This window comes from Aythya fuligula, chromosome 14 (genome assembly GCF_009819795.1).
Source record: "Aythya fuligula isolate bAytFul2 chromosome 14, bAytFul2.pri, whole genome shotgun sequence".
Lineage (NCBI taxonomy): Eukaryota > Metazoa > Chordata > Aves > Anseriformes > Anatidae > Aythya > Aythya fuligula.
The window spans coordinates 439260-458627 of NC_045572.1; the positions used below are offsets into that span (position 1 = coordinate 439260).

The 19368-nt window shown below is 44.8% G+C and overlaps 1 protein-coding gene across 1 annotated transcript in view; it reads left to right on the top strand.

Annotated features, from left to right (window-relative positions):
• The first annotated feature begins 248 nt into the window (after positions 1 to 248).
• The window catches only part of HTR4 (5-hydroxytryptamine receptor 4), an 86301-nt gene continuing 67181 nt past the window's right edge, over positions 249 to 19368 (top strand). The window contains 1 exon segment of the mRNA XM_032196883.1: positions 249 to 287. Coding sequence (XP_032052774.1) covers positions 262 to 287 — 26 coding nt within the window. The 5' untranslated portion in view covers positions 249 to 261.

Genomic DNA, 19368 nt, shown 5'->3' on the forward strand with positions numbered 1-19368 from the left:
AAATACGTGCAGGCAGACAACAGAAAGTTGTGTTATGATAGCTCTTTGCAATTGTATGGTTTTATTTTGACATGTGCTTAACCTCTATCACGAGGAGCCAGGCCAGAGTGGTAAAATGCAGTGTATGGGTGTCTTCACTGGAGTAAGTTAGCACCCATGAAATTCTTCAACTTATAACTGTCCTTTCTAACTCTCTCCACTGCAGGACAAGGTCTCTACCATGGACATTGAACGCCCAGCTACCTGTGCCTATTGCCTGTGATGGAAGAACTTGATGTTAATGTGAGGTAGGATGAACTGCATGGCTCCTGTACTGCGTCTCCAGCTGGTGAGCTGCAGGGGCCATGGCCATGCAGTGTGTTCGCAAAACTGTGGGGTATTAATTTCTATTTGCCTGTAGGTTAAGGTATCTGCTTGTGCAGCAGTGCCTGCTTTGGGGTTTCCTGGAGCTTCTGTGAGCATTGCTTTGTTATTTGTGTAAATGTAAGATACGGCTTAGTTCCTTGCAATAGGACAGATGAGACCCCAACAAAGACCAGTCATAAGCCCATCTGTGTCTCTTGAAAGCGTGTTCCCAGGGTTTTTTTTGTTTGCTTGTTTTGTGTGTGTGTGTGTGTAATGCTGTAAAAATTTGCAACCCACTCTCTCCCTTCTTATACTGGTGCAAGTAAAAAATGATGTCATATGTCAATTCAAATCCCTGGGCACACTACTGGTATCAACAAGGGACAAATTTTGGTACAGATCACTTTGATCTTGGAAAAGTGATGCCAACATAAAATGTTCAAGAGGCCTGGATCCTGCTTGCAGCTGTCCTCAGGCTGTGGGGCTGGCACTGGCTCTGCCACTCTCCCGTAGGTACAACCTGCAGGGTCTTTCTGCAGGACTAGGATTTGTCCCTTTTTGTCTTGGCCTTTTGACTGGCCCAGCAGCCACTGATGTTGAACTACATGGGGAGCTGAAGGAAGCCCCACCAAGCCCGCTTTACACAAGGACGTGAAGCTTCTGACCAAACTCAGGCTGCTGGCCCAGACATCAGAGGAAGCAATGTTCTAGTAACAGCAAGGGGTGTATGTTTCCATAGAGAGATCTCTTAAACTTCTGTAGGGAATATCTTTTTGATGTCTCAGGTTTTTAATTCCAGGAATAATTCTTCACCTTCCCCTGCCTGAACACTCAGGTGACAAGTGCTTATAGAAAATGGCACTGATAGAAATGTAAGCACTCCGATCTTCCAGAAAACTATTCCCTAATGAGTTACTGAGGACAGATCAGGAGGAAACAGTAAAGAAGAAGGGGAAACAAACAGTGTCTTGCCCCTCAAGAAGATCCTGTTATCACAGCCTTCTAGCTCCTGGGCTTGAGGTAGGGACATGCCTCTCTTCAAGCAGTGTCCCACTCTCTCCAGTTGCATGCACAGAGGGAGATGACGCATCCTTAAAGATGACTTCTTAATAGGGCTCCTCAGAGCATTATGCTACCAAAGAGAACATCTCTGGTCTTGATTCACCTACTCAAGCATCAGGAAAGTCACCAGTAACTCGGGTTGCTGCTTTAATGCACGCTTAGCAGGACACATTTATAACGTTGTAATCAGTGCCGAGAGGTAATGTGTTTTGCCTAATGAAATTTGTCTTGACTCTCTAATACCAGAAGCGTAGTTAAACGTGAAGGCTACTGCAGTTTCTCTGTAAAGGGAATAAAGGTGCTGACACCAGACAATTTTCCCTGCAATCTTTTCCTTCCACTAAAGACTGTATGATAAAAATTATATTTCTGACAATGAAAAAAAAAAATCCCCCAATATACACTTAATCATTCATGGAAGTATAATCTTCTATTTCTTCTTTCTTAGAAGGGGCACAGTGAAACAGGCTCAGCCAGTGCGTGGGCACATGCTGGCTACATCAGAAGGGAAGTGACCTTATCTTGTCCCTCTATCATATTCTTTTCAGTAACGTGCTATTTGCCGCTGGTGGAAGCAGACACTGGGTAGGTCTGACCCAGCATACACATTGAAGCTATCTGCTAGAGTTTTGTAGTTCACTTTTTATAGGAATCAATAGATCATTATCCTTTTTATCCAATTTTTAAATTTTACTTTGTCCTATCAGCACTACTCCTGGCCCAGGCCAGGGTGAGAGGGAAGGACTGCAAGGCTATGGGTACTCTTCTGGCCCTGCCCATGGACACGATGTGATGGTGTCTGTGTGTCCATCCACCCCTCAATCATGCTGTGGCTGCATGAGCCCCTGGCTCTTGGATCTGTACCAACACAGCAACCACCTGCAGTGATCTTCTGTGAAGCTCTAAATAAAATCCCACTCCCAGACAAGCTCGTTAAAAGTAACATGAAGTCATAAACATTACAAATTTGAAAATTTAAGCTGATGTTTCCCAATACTTTGCAGCATTCATGCCTCTTTGCAGGTGAATTAGTCCTTTAGTCTGTGCTGGGGCAAGCTGCAGCTTGTGTGGAGTGTGCTCCTTCAATAACAACAACAATAAATGAAGCTGGTTCCTATCAAAATTAGGCTTTCTGAGCATCTTTCCTCTTCCTGGATGCAATAGTTCCAAATGTACAGAATAGCCTGCATGCCATGTAAGTGCCTGGGAGGACAGGGGGTTCGGCCCTTCCCCTCTCTGCTGGGGGCTCCACTTTGGTCAGATTGCTGCCAAAAATGCCCTTTGCACAGGCCCAGGAAAAGGTTTTTGAGAATCAGTCCATCTAAAAGATGCTTTCTACTTAGAAAGTGCTGGTGCAGCCAGCTGATTTGGTCTTACCCTGGCAGAGCAGTGGAAACATCAGAGCAGGAAATTCTCGTTGGTAAAATATTTCATCTGACATTGTGTTTAGATGTTAAAAGGCAGCATAAGACATTTCTGGGGATCTGATGAATGAAAATCCATAGGAATTCGAAAGCTCTTTTGAATAAATACTGATTCACCATTCCCCAGCTCTTTTGATGAAACACTGGTCAGACCTCGCTTTCGTTATATTTCAGGAATGTTTTTATTCCTTTGTTCCAGGTGGCTGTGTTTGAGCTATACAGATGCAGTCCTTCATTTTGGTTGCACACACAGACTTCTTCTATGAGTATGATTTTATTGACTCCACACTTTTCCAGACTATGAATTTTTATCTTTGAGCACTTTGCCTGTTGGCTACCAGTAAGTAGCTGATGTTTCTCTCCTTTATCTGCCCTGATTTGGGCTTTTTTTTTTTGCTGAGATGTGAAATTCTCAATGTTTTCTTTCGAAGTCAGGGGTTTCCATGCATTGTTTTCCAGTGCTGCACAAAGCTGCATGGTGAGCCCCAGGGTTGGGAGTGCTCAGTTCCCACTCACTCGCTCTGTGGGGCTCAGAGATACTCCCATGGAAAGTCCTCAGGCGAAGGGAAGCAAAGCTTGGGGAAACAGGAGGTGCTTTGACAATGCGGAGTCAACAGTGGGATTGATGGAGAGATGGACGGGCTGGCTTTGTTTGGAGCTGAGCCCTGCAGAAACGCATGCTGCTCTTCAGTTCAGAGCAATGTGCCTGCAGCTGTCCTGCTCTGGCCAGCTGGGCTGGCCATGGTGCAGGGCTCGTCCTCCTGCCCTCAGGTGGTTTTGGTGAGGTCTCCAGAGGACTCCAGGCCTTCCAGTGAGGAAGGACTTTACTGTCTGAAGCATTGCAGGCAGATTCAACTTTGCAAGTCTTTCGTTTACATGGAAAAAATTGGTTATGTACTCTACAAAGGCTGCAGTGTGAGGTTAGAGACACATTCCTGGAAATTACAGACAGCCTGCTTTGGGACTTGTATTTATCACAGCCGAGGGGGGTGGCAGACCTCATTTTCTTTAATACTAGAGCTGAAAAATAAATGCCCTTGCAAGTATTTCCTATTTATATTTTATAGGATTTTTCAATTTCTTGTAACTTGGTGATTGTTATTGCACACATTTATTATATGCACTGGGTTAATGAGATGCTGTCAAGTGGTTAAAATGAAAACCCAAAACCTTGAATGGGCTATAGTATGGGGGAAAAAAAAAAAAAAAAAAAAAAAAAAAAAAAAAAAAAAAAAGCTTTTCTCTTTATTTCCTTCTTTTCAAGCAAATATATAAAAATATTTGTCACACGTTTATCAACAAGTGTACAACAGTCCTTTGCCCTGTCCAGCTCCAGCCAGCAGGCACCCAAGGCACACCATAGGCTGTTTGCTGTCAAGGAGCAGGAGCCCCCGCAAATGCCTTCACCGCTACCCTCAATTGCAAAAGCCTCTTCTACCATCTGGAGGTTATGACACCACTTTGCATTTTCTTTGCCAGACCTGATGCAAGGGGCTGCTTGGAAATGCTCCACTGACATCCTGAAAACTGTTGGCTTAAGTTTTTAAAAAGAGCTTTTGGCACAGGCAGGCCCCAGAGTAGTTTACAGGAGTGCAGCAGATAGGGAAGTTGCAGCTGATGACCAGGAGTAATCTGAACACTTTTCAAAGGACATGAACTGATTTTCACCTCTTGGCTATTTCCACTGGACAAGCACTCTATTTCTGCTAGGATTTTAACCCGGGACTTGTGCTCGGGACTTGTAGAGCTGGGCTGTCTTCCAGTTCTTCTGCCAAACTTTGTGACCTTGGGCAAATCTTCCAGCCTGCCTGAGCACCCCCACTGTGCCCAGTGGAGTCCCATGTGGGCTCCAGCACCACAGCCCTGTGGCTTCCCAGCAGGGGAGGCACAGAGGAAGGGCTGGGGGGCATTCACTGCCCAGCTGTGGATCTGCCGGTTCTTCTCACCCTCTTGGGCAACCAGGGGAAGTCCCTGCTGTTGGGTACGTGTGAGCATGGTCAGAGCTGTTCTGTCTACTGCGTGCTGAGTAATAGTGAAGTACACCTCAGGTGTCAGGCAAGGGCTGCTATGCTCCTGAGAAATAAGCTTTTGGAAAAACAAAACAAAACAAAACAAAAATGCTAGAAAGTTCAGTGCAAGCAAATAGTTTTTATATAAGCCTTTTTATTGTAGCTGTTGGTGAAGGTAGACTTCCTTTCCTAAATTAACTATGGAGAAACAATGTATTATTTCAGTTTGTCACAACAGTAATTGCTTTTTATTTTGAAGCTGAGCCCCCAAAACAACCGAATTTTAGATTGATGTTTATTGCTTCTGAACTTGGCTTTATCAGCTTTAGTTCTCTGTTTGCTGAAGGTATTTTTGTGGCTTGAAGTACTCTGAAAAGTGCAGAGCCCTCCAGCAGAACTGTGTGGGGTTCATTAATCTTGTCTTGACTTTGAGAAATGAGAAGCAAGGTGAGAGAAGAAGGAATCAAATTGGTTGAATTAGTTGTTTGGAACCAAAGAAAACATTCCATTATTTAACCTAGCTGCTGCTCCCAAAGTCCTTGTACAGAGGGACAGCAGAAGCCAGGTATTTTTAACAGTAGTTGAACTCTGTGATGATCCGTGCTGATGAGCTCGAGCAAGTCCCCATCCTGGAGCCTTCCAGTGCTGGTCAGAGGGTGCCCAAAATCCCCTTGGTCCCCTGCTGCCCTTGCTTAGGGCACTGGCAGCAATGCAGGTTGAGACGGGCAGAAGTCAGAGCCCAAGGTGGCTGTCCAGGGCAACTGGGGCTGTGCTGAGAGGCTGGAACAAAATGAGCATCTCCCTTAATGGATGTAGGGAATGGGAAGGTTTTAGAGAAGTTTGTGTGCTGTCTGAGAGCCTTGTCAGTGGGAATTCATGGAAAGCAGAGTGTTTAGGATTCCTCAGGAAGGTTGCAATGTGTTTATTCCTATATATACACAAGATCTCCTCAAAACCTTTCCAGCTTCTACACTTTGAGTCATTAAATCATTATTTGTCTCAGCCCTCTGGTCACATTTCTGTTTAGGTGAGAAATACCAGGCTAAATAGGCCAGGATCAGCTTAGAGCACTTCCTTTCCTCGCCCCCTTTCTAAGGGAATATCATCTCTAATACCTCTGTAATACCCACTGCATCCATCCAGAAAAGTATTTGCTCATGCTCTTCTGTGGGGACAGACATGCTGACTTGTACAGATCCCTCTCTTCCCTGCCTGCGTCCCCCAAAAAGAGTCGGTGTGATCAGTGGAGCGCATAAGTGACAGCTGAAGGTTTTCATCCTGTGACATACATGTGATACAGCGCCCTATTCCACTTGCTACACTGGTGTGGATTAGATCACATTTTCTCCTAAGGATATGGCAGGCAGAACAAAATACCAGAAAAAAAGGCAAAGTAAAAACCTGCAGATCCCCTATGAGGCAAAACTGAACTTTTTTGATTTACATCAGTTTTAGATATGACGACGTATGCTATGCTATTCAATTAAATGGCCCATTTTATAAGCAGCCATTCGAAAGAAGGGCACTTTTGGGGTTTTGTAGGCTAAAAAAATTTGTAGGCTAAAAGAACTTTTACTAAAAGTTCTCAGTAGCCAAAAAAGCCCTGCAAAAAGTTCTGTGCCGAATCCTCCACACAACCCAGGCACTGCTCAGCAAGGGTGATAGCTGTTAGCAGCCTGGGTACTTTCTTTATTGAACACTTTTTTCCTCAGTTTCTAGGGAAACACTTTATAGCACTGTATTTATCAGAACGTCTTTCCAAACACCTCCGCCAACACTTAATTAATGGAATTTTTAAGTATGGCTCCAGCTTCTGCAAATCAATAGCATGTTCCCAGGCGGCAGCTGTGGAGCAAGGAGATGAATCTGCTCCGTGAGGTTTGTCGGAGGGTGCAGCGGGGCTGTGCACCATGTCTGCATGTGCTGAGCCCCCCAAAAGAGGCAAGGCTGTAATGCACGGCTGTGATGTTACTCTGTGCTGTTGTGAGGGTGCCCTGAGGAATATACACAGATGAAAGTGCCCTTGACAAAGAGCTGGGATGTAAAAATTAACTTTTTGGTGCCTTTCAGCACAGTCTTTCTTTAGCTTCAGCATCCACCTGCATGGTGGCAACCTGTGGGGATTTGGAGGAGAGTGTAGAGGGCAGCTCAACAGTCCCAAAACCTGGGATCTCCTAGAGCAGTCCTGGCTCTAGGGGTTGCAAAGACAGGCAGTTGCTAGGAAGCTGCAGATTGCCGACAGCAGGAGGATGGCCGTGACCTTGCTGCTGTTTTTTGCCCACAAAAGGGCAGGCAGGCAGTACTGCCTGGGGCCAGGACTCTCTCCTTGTGTTTTCAGGCCTGACCCTCACCGTTAGGCTGGCAAAGCTCCATTTGTCTCCATCTCTGGGTGTTCTAAAGCCAGCCATGGCTGGAGGCTGTGAGCGACGAACCTGGAAGAGGAGGACAGGTGTCTGGAGAGGGGTTGCTGCCAACCCAGGGCTGTGCGGGAGGTGCAGGGCCACAGCCTGTGATATTGGCGGGGCTGTGTGTCACTGTAACAGGGCTGTGCGTCAAAACTAAGCAAACTTGTAGGCAGAAAGTGAATGGCTTTTACTCGCCACTCAGTTAAAATTCCCTTTGGTTTTATGGAAAAGTGCCAGAAGACTGTCCTGATGTCCCGGGTAGACATCTCCTCTGGGATGTGGCTTTGGGAATCGGAGCTGCGGTGAGCTGGTACCAGCTCCAGATCCCTGCTGTGGTAATGTGTGCGGCTCCAGGAGCCCTCTGTCACTTTATGAAGAGCATTTATAGTATCTCAGATATGAAAGATACCATATCAAAACACGTTTATTTCTATTTTTGTGGCTTAAGGCCTTAAGTTAAGGCCTGCTATGGGTTGGGATAAATGTTGATAGACTATCACCTTGGAGCAGAGTGCATCTCCTGGGCAGATAAGAACTGTACTCCAACTCTTACCTAGTGCAGCCTTTCCGCTGTTTGGTTTGCTCTTATTGGGGTGATAAACACACAGCACATTCATTGTTCCCTGGCCTGGCAAACAGTCATAGACCTGAACCTCCATCACCATCTGAGCTGTTAACCTAGGACTTGCTGTCACCTCTCCTCTGCCTTCCCAAAGGCAGAACACGATGAAATGAAGCTGTTCTCTGAGCACAAGTTTTGGCATCTGATGGACAAGAATATAGGGAGCTGAAGTTTTCAGGGAGCATTGAGCTGTTTCAGGGTGAATCCAGTGTAGGGCAGGTTTAAAAAGACACTAAAATCAGAGATGAGGGAATGCCAAAAAGTGTATGAAGGCAAAGGGTTCCTCCTCATACGATGGGGAGATAAAGTGCTGTAAGGCTGTGATCACCTGGGGCATGTATGCAAAAGGACTTGCAAAGAGGCACATTCAGCTCTTGCACTTTTATGGTGTCCCTGAACATGGCATGGGGTAGGAATTAAATGATCTTAATGTTCCTTCCAACCTGAACCACTGTGTGATTCTGTGATTTTGTCCCTCACTACAACCCAAGTAACTGGAGTCCAAACTGCTCGATGTCTGAGCACAGGAACAGGATGTGAAGGGTCTTCCTGTTACAGGTGGCTTCTTGCAGTTGATCCAGCTCTGCTCCCCTTGCAGTTGGTTGAAGCTTAGCATGACCTCATGTAACTCAAGTTCTTCCCAAGATGTGGTGCCTTGATCAATAATTTGATCTGTGTGCCAGATGCCCTTATTCTTCCTGTCTGAAGAATGGTAAATCTGGAAAGATAAAAATAAGTAAGATGCCCTTGCAGAAAAGCCCTTAGGAACAATCTCAGCACTCGCCTGCGGTGCTGGGGACAGGAGCCAGGTTTCCAGCTCTGTGCTAGAATACCGATGATAAATAAATCAGCAGCTGACCTTACCGCACTTTAGCATGGCTGTAATCTCAGAGAGAAATAAAGGAGAAAGAAGAGGGCTCTGCATGCTGCTGCTGAGGGATGGGATGGGGTGGGCAGGGCACTTTCGAATAGTTGGTTATCCATCTGTTGATGGGTCAGAGTGCAGGAAGGTGAGGGAACCAAGCAGGTCTTTTCCCCTCCCTGGGCGCAGGAGCTTGTGCCAGCATGAGAGCAGTGGGAGCATGTCACGGCTGTTTTCCAGTCCTGTCTCTTCTAGGGAGTTTGTCTGCCCAGGGTGGACAGATCTTCCTCACTTTTCCAGAGCCTCCAATGTGTTAATGCACCCAGTATCTGCTTGTTCATTTGCTGTGTGAGTTTCACAGTCTTCTCTCCCCATGGGAATACTGGGTCACTGCTCTAGCATGGCACCAGCTAGATGTAAAAGCATACTTCAGTGATTATAGCATTGGGCAAGAGAGTGTCCTGATAACTGAGTTATATTTAAAAATCAGTTGCAGCAGTCCAATGTGTGTAAACAGATTACTCACTGCATCCACAGTTCCTTTGCCTAATCTAGAAAATCATCCAAGCTCCCAGTTGGTTTATGGAGCTCCAATGATGTTTTTCTATCTCCTTATCTTCAGATTTGTATTTATTGATATTTTTTTTCCAACTTTGTTTTAAAGGCCAGGACCTGAAAACACAAAGGCTGCTTGTTCCCAAAGCCTTATTTCCACAGTAAGATCATGGGGCTGTGGGCCAGCTCATCGCTCACTGTCAGTGCATTAGCCTGGAGACCTGTCCAGGGCTTGCACTTCTCATGAACTTCTTGAGGACTTTTCTGGAAACAGGCTCTGTCTACTCAGGGAGTCTAATAGGACAATAAATAAATCCAGCAAAAGGAGAAAATAGCCAAGAAAAGCCTAATTCGTGTTGACTTGGTCAAGAAATCCTCAGTACAGATAGCTCTGAGGAGTAAGGAAGCTGCCCAGGAGCTGCTCGATGTATCTGAGGCTGCTCAGATAGAGTCTCAGGTACTTGGAGGACATGTGAGTAGAGGATATCACAGGAGAAACCTCTACAAGGCTTGTGCATGGGGATATGAGCCTCTTCTTTGCTGGTAGAGATCCTTGGAAAATGACTGCCTTACTTTGTTGGGGATTAAACTGTTTCTGTTGTATTTTGTGTCATGCTGGAGTGGAAGAATGTGATTTCTCCATTCCCAAGCAGCTGAGATAGATTTGGTCCCATTACTGACATTATTTGCAATTTCCATTTTTATGGGCCGTAATGGGGATGTGATTCTCAGGCAGAGTTGGCAGCTACAATGAAACATGGTGTTTTTTTGTTGTTGTTTTGTTTGTTTGTTTGTTTGTTTGTTTGTTTGTTTTTGTTTGTTTGTTTGTTTGTTTGTTTTTTATAAATTCCTTGAAGTTCAGCTACTGTTCAGTATGCTTTTCTGAGCCCAGCAGATCTAGAGCTAGTCCAATTCAGGCACCTTGTGTTTTTGTATTGCTTTTACTCTTCCCTGTAAGCTGCACTCAGAGTCCTTGTTGCTGACATCCCCTTGCAGCACTGTGAGGATCTGTTTCGAACTGCCCTTGGAGACACACTGTAACACTGAAGTTTTTATTGGAGTTAAAAGCAGTAACCTGATTTAGCTAGGTGTCCCTCACCTGGAATACCCACTGAAGTTAGCAGCAAAGTTCAAGTGGCCAGAAAATTAATCACAAAACATAAATCAGCTTTCTGGACTCGCCCTCGGTGAAAGTGTACTGAGCCAGCTTTCCAGAAACATCACTGTATTAAGGTTTTCAAGACTCTTTGATTTGCAGGTGCTATTAAGTTGTCAGCAGTGTTGCAGACCCCTGTGCAGAGAATTTAAGCATGAGGAGCATCTTCACTACTTTCTGCTCAGCACTGCCAGGGAACTGCACTCACTGAGTTGGGAGCCAGTTTCCCTACTAACACGGCAAAAATTACCCACAAAAAAAAAAATAAATAAGATAAAGTTGTTCATAGCCTGTTGTCTTTTTTGAGCTTTGTGACTCTTGTCTTGGTTGGTCTCTTTGACATTTGAGTACGACATTGCAATTACACATGGGAAATGGCACTGCATCTAAGGTGTTGGGTGCAGACACCTTACTTCTTTCTCCTTGGTTTGCCTCAAAACTTTGAGAAAACTCTGAGAAGCAGCAGCTAGTTCCCCCTTAGGGATCAAAGAGCAGTTCCTTAAACTTGGCTTTGTTCCCACTTTATGGAAGAAACCGGTTGTGTTGCTGAAAGCTCATTTGAAGTTCACAGATCTGTGAGTAGAGCTCACACTTGATGCCACCCAGCAGCCGTGGGCCAGCTCACTCCCTTGTGGGGAAGGTCTCTCCCTTCATGTTGCTCCGTTCTCCAGGAACTGCTTTTTTTAAGAATCTTCATCAAGGGCTTCTGCAGCCACACGCAGTAGGACACTCTTCCTGGAAGTGTTTGTCCTTGTTAGCCAGATCACAACTGAAGAAACCTTTCCAGACCTTCCAAGACTGGCCTCAGTTATTTGGTAGTGACTGCTGGGCGGGATCTGGGTTGCGTCTGAGCTGAGTGCCTACATTTTCCATCTACAAAGCAGTCCCTGCTGTTTGCTTTTCCTCTGTCCTGCTGCTTGCCCAGGTTGACATCTTGTCTTATTTATTTGAAGTGAGAAACATGACGAGGCCTTTGGAGAATATACAGATCATGCGCTTGGCTGGGATCATAGAAGGGGGTTTAAATAAAACAAGAGATTTAAGTGCTTTGCTCTTAATTCAAGGGCTTTCCACGTCTTGTGCTATCCGGAGCCTAAATGCAAAATTGAGATTCATATAAAAAGAGCTGATGAGCACATGCTCTGGGGGTGGAAGGCTCTAGCTGCCACCTCTGGAATCAGCATTACCAAGCTCTGATCTTTATGGTACAGCTCGCAGCAAGGCAGAGGAGCTAGAAATGCCTGATGCCTCAAAGATGACTTTTATCTGACCTGACTGATATGCTCTGTGTCAGGATACAGCTGACTTGTTGAGCAGCTTGGAAATTGTGGTGCTGGTGAAGGGACTAAGGAGACACACGAATTCCTGGAGAAAGAAGGCAATCATTCAGTCAAGTACTTGAAAGGGCACGCACCTTGGAAGCTGAACAAATGAACTGCACTATGCTGTGCCTTCAAAAATCTCATTGAGACATACAGTCCTGTGTTGTCCTCAAAAAGAAGTAAAAGTTTCTTTCTGACATTGTCTTGTAATGAATGAGTGAACCGTGTGGCTGAGCACGGAGGCGTTCCCAAATGAAATGTATTCCAGAAATCAATGAATTATCGGTGCCAAGTCTTCCATTAGCAGGGGTAACAACAAGAAACTTTCATTCCTCTAGATTCTTGAAACTGTGAAGCTGTCCAAGAAATACTAGAAACTAGACTGCCAATAGCTGTATTTGACTTTTATTGTCCAAGGTGTAAACAAGCAGGGAGAGAAGTACACAGCATGGGTATTTCAATATACAGCCTGATGCCAGGACTCTTCCACCAATCTTGACTGGACAGTTGTCATTTAACAATATTTCCCTGACTGCAGATATTGCTTCCAAGAGTAAATCAGAGACTTTCATGCTGATTAACTAGAAAGTCTTGCAACTTGCAGGCTTTCAGCAAAGATGGGAACAAAGGCTTTTCCTGGTCTGAAAATGAGAATTTGGTTCTGGAATGCCAACAGATACTAAGAGCTATCATTATGGTGTCTCAATGAAGAGTTATGTTTGGGAAATGTGTGTGGATAGGACAAACTTTCTCATTTTAATGGCAGAAATAATAGTAAGGCTGTCAAACAAATGCTTTCAGCCCAGGAGCAGCAGCTCACCGTTGAAGGCTCTGCTCAGACAGTCTTAGAGCACTCCAGTATTGCACCTGGTTATTGAAGGAAGCATTGCATGGATTTTTGTGAGCATGTGAAACATGAACACTCAGAGTATGTTTAACAAGAGCCTGAACCTTCATTACCCAACCCACTCCCATGCTAGAGGAGGTTGTATCATAGATCTGCATCAAATACATCCAGTTACTCCTTGTTTCTAAACTACTGAAACTAAAGCTTGAGATACTCACATATGCAATAGAAATAATGGTAATACTGTTTATGTCTCTGTAAAATTAAAACTATTTTACACAGTAACAGAATTACAAACACTCTTTCTTGAAAGTACTGGAAAAATAAAGTGTTTCACTGAATCAGGTCCCCTGAGCATAGCTATGCTGTATTTGTCATTTGAACACTCAGCTTGCTCTGTTTGCAACTTCCATATGACAAGGAATAGGCAAAAGCCACTTATCTGGAAAATAGAGAATAATCATGTTATTAAGATAGACAACATGCCAAAAGTCAGGTTTATTTATGTTCTTTATTAAACTGACACATGTAGCTTGGTAGAGGCACTGAACATACATCTGAGGAGCAATTCTAGTTAGGAACTGATCAAGAAATTTCTGATTAAAGGCATGTTTGATCTTTGGTTTTATTCATCATTCCCAAAGGAGAAATGATTGTTACAACATCTCTGCTGCACTTCGTACTGTGCCTAAATTCTTGCCTGTGCCTAAACCAGGCTTGCTTTCTCATAGCAGTATTCGGTAACCTCGCTGAGATAAGTAGACCCTGCATATCCAAAAAGCATTATTATGTGCATGTAAAGATAAAAGGGCAGTATTTGGCATGTGAAGGGAGCACTGGGAGTCAAATGTGAAAACCTGGAAATAAAAGGTACTGAACGAAACACAGTGCAAGGTCTGGTGATTGCTTGTGTTTGTGCAGTGCTTTGCACAAGGGATGTCCTATGGTGTTTGTAAATGGATAACAAATGGAGCAATAGGAGCAGCTAGCAGCTGCCTTTCCTTCATGTAAACACCACGATCTTAACCTAATGCTAATTTAATAAGTTAATTTTAACTTATATTTTAGGTGACAGTCTAATGGTTTTTAAGGATTGTACTTACATGCATCATCCTTGCAGCAATATCCTTTCCTACGTGGGTGTAACTTATGTAATGCCTGATCTGCTGATTGGGAAAGAGCAGAGCCTGGCTCTTCATCCTCCGTTTGATGAGAAGTAGGGACGGACATGGCTACTGGGTGCCAGCAAGCTCTCCTGCAGGGGGGGAAGCCAGGAGGTGTAGGCAGTGCCCTGAGACTCACCAGGTTGGGTTTTATTCCCTGGCTCAGCACACTTCTCCCATTAACTTTGCAAGATGCTTGTGCTCTCAGGGTCTTAGATCTCCGTCTGTTTGCGGATCGTAACAAGGGATCACGTTTTTCAGAATCATGTCCTCCAGAAAAGGCAGGAACTTCTGCTGGTGGAAACTAAGGAGACTGCACGGGCCAGCAGGAAGCTCGTTTCTATGGGGTCATTACTTGGAGCCTCCTGTGCCTTGATGATCAGCCCAAACCCAGGCAGGCTCAGCCCCTGTGATGTGTGTGGGGCTGGAGCCACTGCTATGGTGTTGCTTGATGCCTGCCAGGGTCCCGCAGTGTCTGGCAGCTCTAGCACACACCTGCTCCCTGAATGGGAGAGCTCCTAGCACGTACCTGATTGACTGCACAGCCCACACACAGCAATTTTTAAAACATTTAAATATCCTGTCTTCTTTGCTTCATCTTGACAATTGATTTTAATCAGTATTATCAGCTATTTAAGACACTTAATTCTCTGAAACACTCTAGCATTCAGCCTGCAGGAGACATGTGGAGCAGAGGTGCAGGCTCAGTGACATTCTCAATGGCTTTGTCCGGGAGGTGACCTGAAATCCTTGTTGCATAGTTTGTGGCCCTACCTGAGCTGCTGCTGTTCACAGTAAATTGGTGCTTTTTAAATCCCACACCATCGGTGAAAGTGAGTTGGTTTGCACAACTTTTTTGAGGTTCAAAGCAGCACAAAAGGAAAAAAACAAATAAACAAACAAACATTATCCTTTCCTACCCACCCCACTGCTGCAATGTATTTGGTTAAAGAAAAAAAAAAAAAAAAAGAAAAAAAAAAAGAACCACTCAAATAAACTAATCACATGACTGAGTTATTTTAATATGTGGAATACTGCTTATTTGTGGCTCGTCAATACTTTAATTAATTTCAATCTGTTTCTAAAACAGAAGGAAAAGTACATAATTGATTTGAATCTGTTAGGAGTGGTCTTGCCATCTGCACAGCCTGAAGCAAAGGCAGTGAAACATTTGAATACATTGTAAGAAATTATATGCTTCTATGTTAATGCTGACTTCTGATTAATATTTTTAGGTGGTAGTAGAATAGAATATGGTAACAGCTGGAAAGCCATAGATCAAATAATATCTTCCCTATTGTCATGTTTCCATACTAAGACATGCATTGTTAGGTTTACTCATATAATAACATATCTTCATTTTTAAGTGTTTAACACTCAGCCTCTGATTTTATGCCTAGGAATAATCAGGGGAGTAGAGAGGAGGAGAGGCAAATAACAGCTTATTTGCAGTTACAGACCTGCATGAAATATCATGTAACCTGGAGTTACAGAGTGAAAAGCCATGGCTTGGGTGAAGAGTAAGCAGTCTGACTCCCCTGCGTATTCCCCATTTTCCCTAAGGCCCCTGTAAATAAAGGAGGAAGCTCTGTTCTAGGTTCACCTGGTAAAACTCACTGCTCTGAGCTCTTAATCCTCATCAGTGAGAATTACACATGCACCTTGCTTTGAAGTGCTCAGGAGGTCCCTGGCTGCCTCCAGGAGATGCTGCAGGTCACCTCGGCAGGCAGAGTTATTCCCTGCCAGTTAGGAAATGGTTCTCCATGCCCCCTGGGCTTCAGCTGCACTCCTCTGCCCCCAAAAGAGAAATCCTGTTTATTCTACCTTTGCCCTGTTTTCCATCTCTCCCATTCCCTTTCTCTCTCTGACACCCACAGCAGTGTCTGTGAGAAGCCCAAGGTGCTCTCAGCAGTTTATTGGTGACTTTGTCCCGCTGCAGTTGCAGGGAGGTCAGGCAGTGATTTGTAATGAAAACTAGAGGAGCAATATATGCAGTCTTACCAGCATGACCAATCTGTGGTTTAATTGCTGCATACAATATGCAAAAGCACTAGAGGTCAGATAGAGAAGGTGGGGTGTTTACAGGAAAGTAGAAATTGAGCTTGAAAAAAAAAAGTAATTACACTTTTTAAAAAAACATTAATGACTACACAGAAGAGCCTTTTAAATATATTCACGTGGATTTAAAGCATTCATTCCACATCAGTATTTCACCTTTTTCCTTAAGTGATTTCTATATTCCTACTAACCAACAATCATTTTGTCTGAATCTCATTTCCTTGTAACAGCAAACCCATCAATCTCTGTTTTATTAAACAGGGAAGCATGCTTGGAAGCCAGAGCACTCAGATTTGATCAAAGATGTTATGCAAACCATTGATTTTAATTTACAACAATATCCACTTCTTCCATTATTAACAGCTTTGAATTACCGAGACTGAATAATTAACAAATATTCCTACTTGATGACAGATTATTCAAAAGGCAGATGAGCAGAAACATATCCCAGATGAACGTCCTTCTTGCACCCCTGGTGATGTCTGTGTCTAATGTTCCCCGGAGGATCAGTACTAGGGGGCATGAGAGCAATACTCGTTGTAGAGATCTCCCAAACACTTTGGAAACTGTTGTCAGAGCAAATGCCCCGCAGACATGTGTCAGGACATGTTTCTGGCCTCCTGCCTCTGTTCTGGGCCCTGCGCTGTAGCCAGACTGGTGCAAATGGTGCAGGCGTGGGGGATGATGAATGACAGTGATGCAGGCAGCCTCGGTGCACCCCCAAACCCCAGGGATCCCTAAAACATGATCCAGCAGGCTCAATCACCAGCTCCCCTCACAAGGCACTGCTCAGAGGGGTGGACAAAGGCCAGCTGAACCCACACTGGCAGGTCCTGGGACAATGGAGTTGGCTCTCCCCATCTGTACCCTCTGCAGAATCTGGGGAGATGCAAGGTGCTCAAATAATCCAGAGATGGGAATTGTTTAGGAAGAGCAGATGGATGAGCAAAGCTAGATAAGACAAAATACGAATCTGTCTGCCTGGCTCTGTATAAACAGAACCATCCTCCTCCTCTCCACTGCTCTGCCAGCATTTGTGTGCTGCTGTGGAGGAAAAGGAACACCTTTTGTAGGGAGGTATTCAGTGTGGTGTGACGTTTTGTTTCACAGCCACGGAGTGAAGTCAGCCCATTGTGAGGGCTCTGTTTAGAAAGGTACAATTACAGCTCGATGAAGGTGCCTTTGATCCCGGTGTCCCCATTGTTCGCCAGCTTTTCATCCTGCCCTGTACACAGTTAGCAGGCAGAGACCTGACCTTTGAAGTCTCTTCTTTTCCTCATCCCTCTAATTTTTGTGGAGCCTTCTGCTGAACATTATTAATGAAGGCTCTGGTGGTTGTGCTCACAGTACCGATGCTGGCTTGTGCCTGCTCTTCCCCAGCAGTACAACATCTGTCTGCACGAGGAGGGAGGTGGCAGGCCCAGAGCTGTCTGTGCCTCCAGCAGAGGAGAATTGCCTTGGGCATCCTGCTGGGCCTTATCCAAAGCATGTCGCTGCTGTGCACGTCCCTCTTGTGGCACCCCAACCTCCCTGCCTCCCCAAATCTTCAACACCAGACATTGATTCGGGGGAAAGGAGAGATTTCAGATCAGATGGAGATGGACGGATGGGGGAGTGAATTCTCGCTGGGGAAAGAATGGTGTCCTTTCCTAGGAGCCGTCATGTGGCTAGTGACCAGTTTTGCAGAGTGCCTTGGGATCTGGGTGTTGGAATAAGGACCTGGATATCAATTACCTTTAGTTTTGAGGAAAGCATCTATATATGCAATTTAGGGCAGTCATTGGTGACAGAAGGAACGGAAACTGATGCCATGCATGTACTTGATTTTGCATCTAGCATCTTACTACTAGGTGGAGAAAAGCTGCCCAGAGGCAGTATTTGCTGTTCTGAGAGTTTAAAAGACAGACCAGAGAATCTCACCTAGGGCTTTTTAGCACAAACTGCTGTGACCTTTGCAGCACGAGAGAGCACGCGAGGGAGGTACCACTATATGCACGTAGGCATTTCTTTTCCTACAGGCCACCGTCAGGGATGGAATGATGGATGAGGCAGATCCTTTTGGCAGATGGGAATTTTCTTCCATCAGATGGGAGGAGGCAGACTGGATCAATGTAGGCAAATTGCAGGCAACAACTGAGTGTAATTATAAGAACTGCAGACACAAAACCCACTCATTTCAAGAGTTGTCCAAGAATTAATGACCTAGGGCAGTGGGAAGCAAGATATCCAGCAAAAGCTGGGCAATCCACACTTAGTTCTGACAGAGCCTTGTCACCATTTCTGAATGCACCAGCATTTGCCCAGAGCTGCTAGCTGCCCAGGAGGCCTCCTGGAGCCTTAATTACCCTCACTGAAGTTGTGATAAGTCCAGGAGACAACTCTCCCTAATTAAATGTAAACTCTCAGATGCTGAGTAAAACCTGCTCTTGACTTTTCCTTTCTTCTGTCTTAGCATCTGTAATTGCCTTGCACAAAAATAAGTGTCTTGCTGAATGCAGATCCATGACTGCGTCTGACCCTGTCTACACCACCCTGGCAACCTTCCTCTATTAAGCAGGACTGGATTCACTGACATTAGCACCAAAAACCATTAGGGCAAAAGAAGCAGCCATGCCTTTGCCTCACATTTACCATCTGGGCCAGGACCATTCACCTAACACAAGACAAAACCCACTGCCTTACTGGGTTCTCTTCGCTCCAAGCCACCTCTACCTGGGTGTAACTGGTACCCCAGGAACATCCAGAAGGACACAAGGCTGGCAGCACTCAGGGACTTTTTGCCTGAAAGCTCTGCAGGGAGGTGGGATACACCCATCTGTCCATGCTCTGTGACCTCTTTTAAGCTTCTGGTTTTAATTCATGAGATTATCCTGAATTAAAAGCTATGTGTGCTTTCACGGGGGAGAAAGCACTTCTTGGCATATGAATGTACATTTCTGAAGTTAGGCAATGCAGTTGTGTCAGACCTCTTTCTCATTATAGCTGGATAATTGAACTTGTTTTCTATCCTGCATAGGTCTGCCTGATGTTTTGTGTTTCCATGAGGCTAGTGTGAGGCCAGGGCATCTCCTTTCTTCTTTCTTATTTGCTCATAAACATTCTCACCCTTCTGGATGAATCTATACCCAGATGCATTTCCTTGTAAAACCTTATAACTCATGAATTTCTAAGATGGTGTTCATGCTGCATATGATGAGTCTAGGCTCAACAGGCTGTGATCTGACCCAACAGTGCAACTGGCAGTGGGCAAAAAAAAGTCAGACTGAAGGTGGCACCAGGGACAAAAGCAGAAATTGTGATTAAAGGGGTGCTCTGCAGTGCAGGCATGAGCTGAAGTCGGTCATGAGACGCCTATTAAGATGGCACAGGCACTGGAGATGGGACTGCAGCAGAGCCTCTAATCTTTTTGAGCTTTGCCAAAATCAGGAGAATTCAGAAAGATAAAGTGTAAAAGCCTGGACTGGATTTAGTAAATAAAACATGACCCCAGAGGAAGTCAAACTAAAACAGAATAACAGTTCAACTTTTCAATGATGTG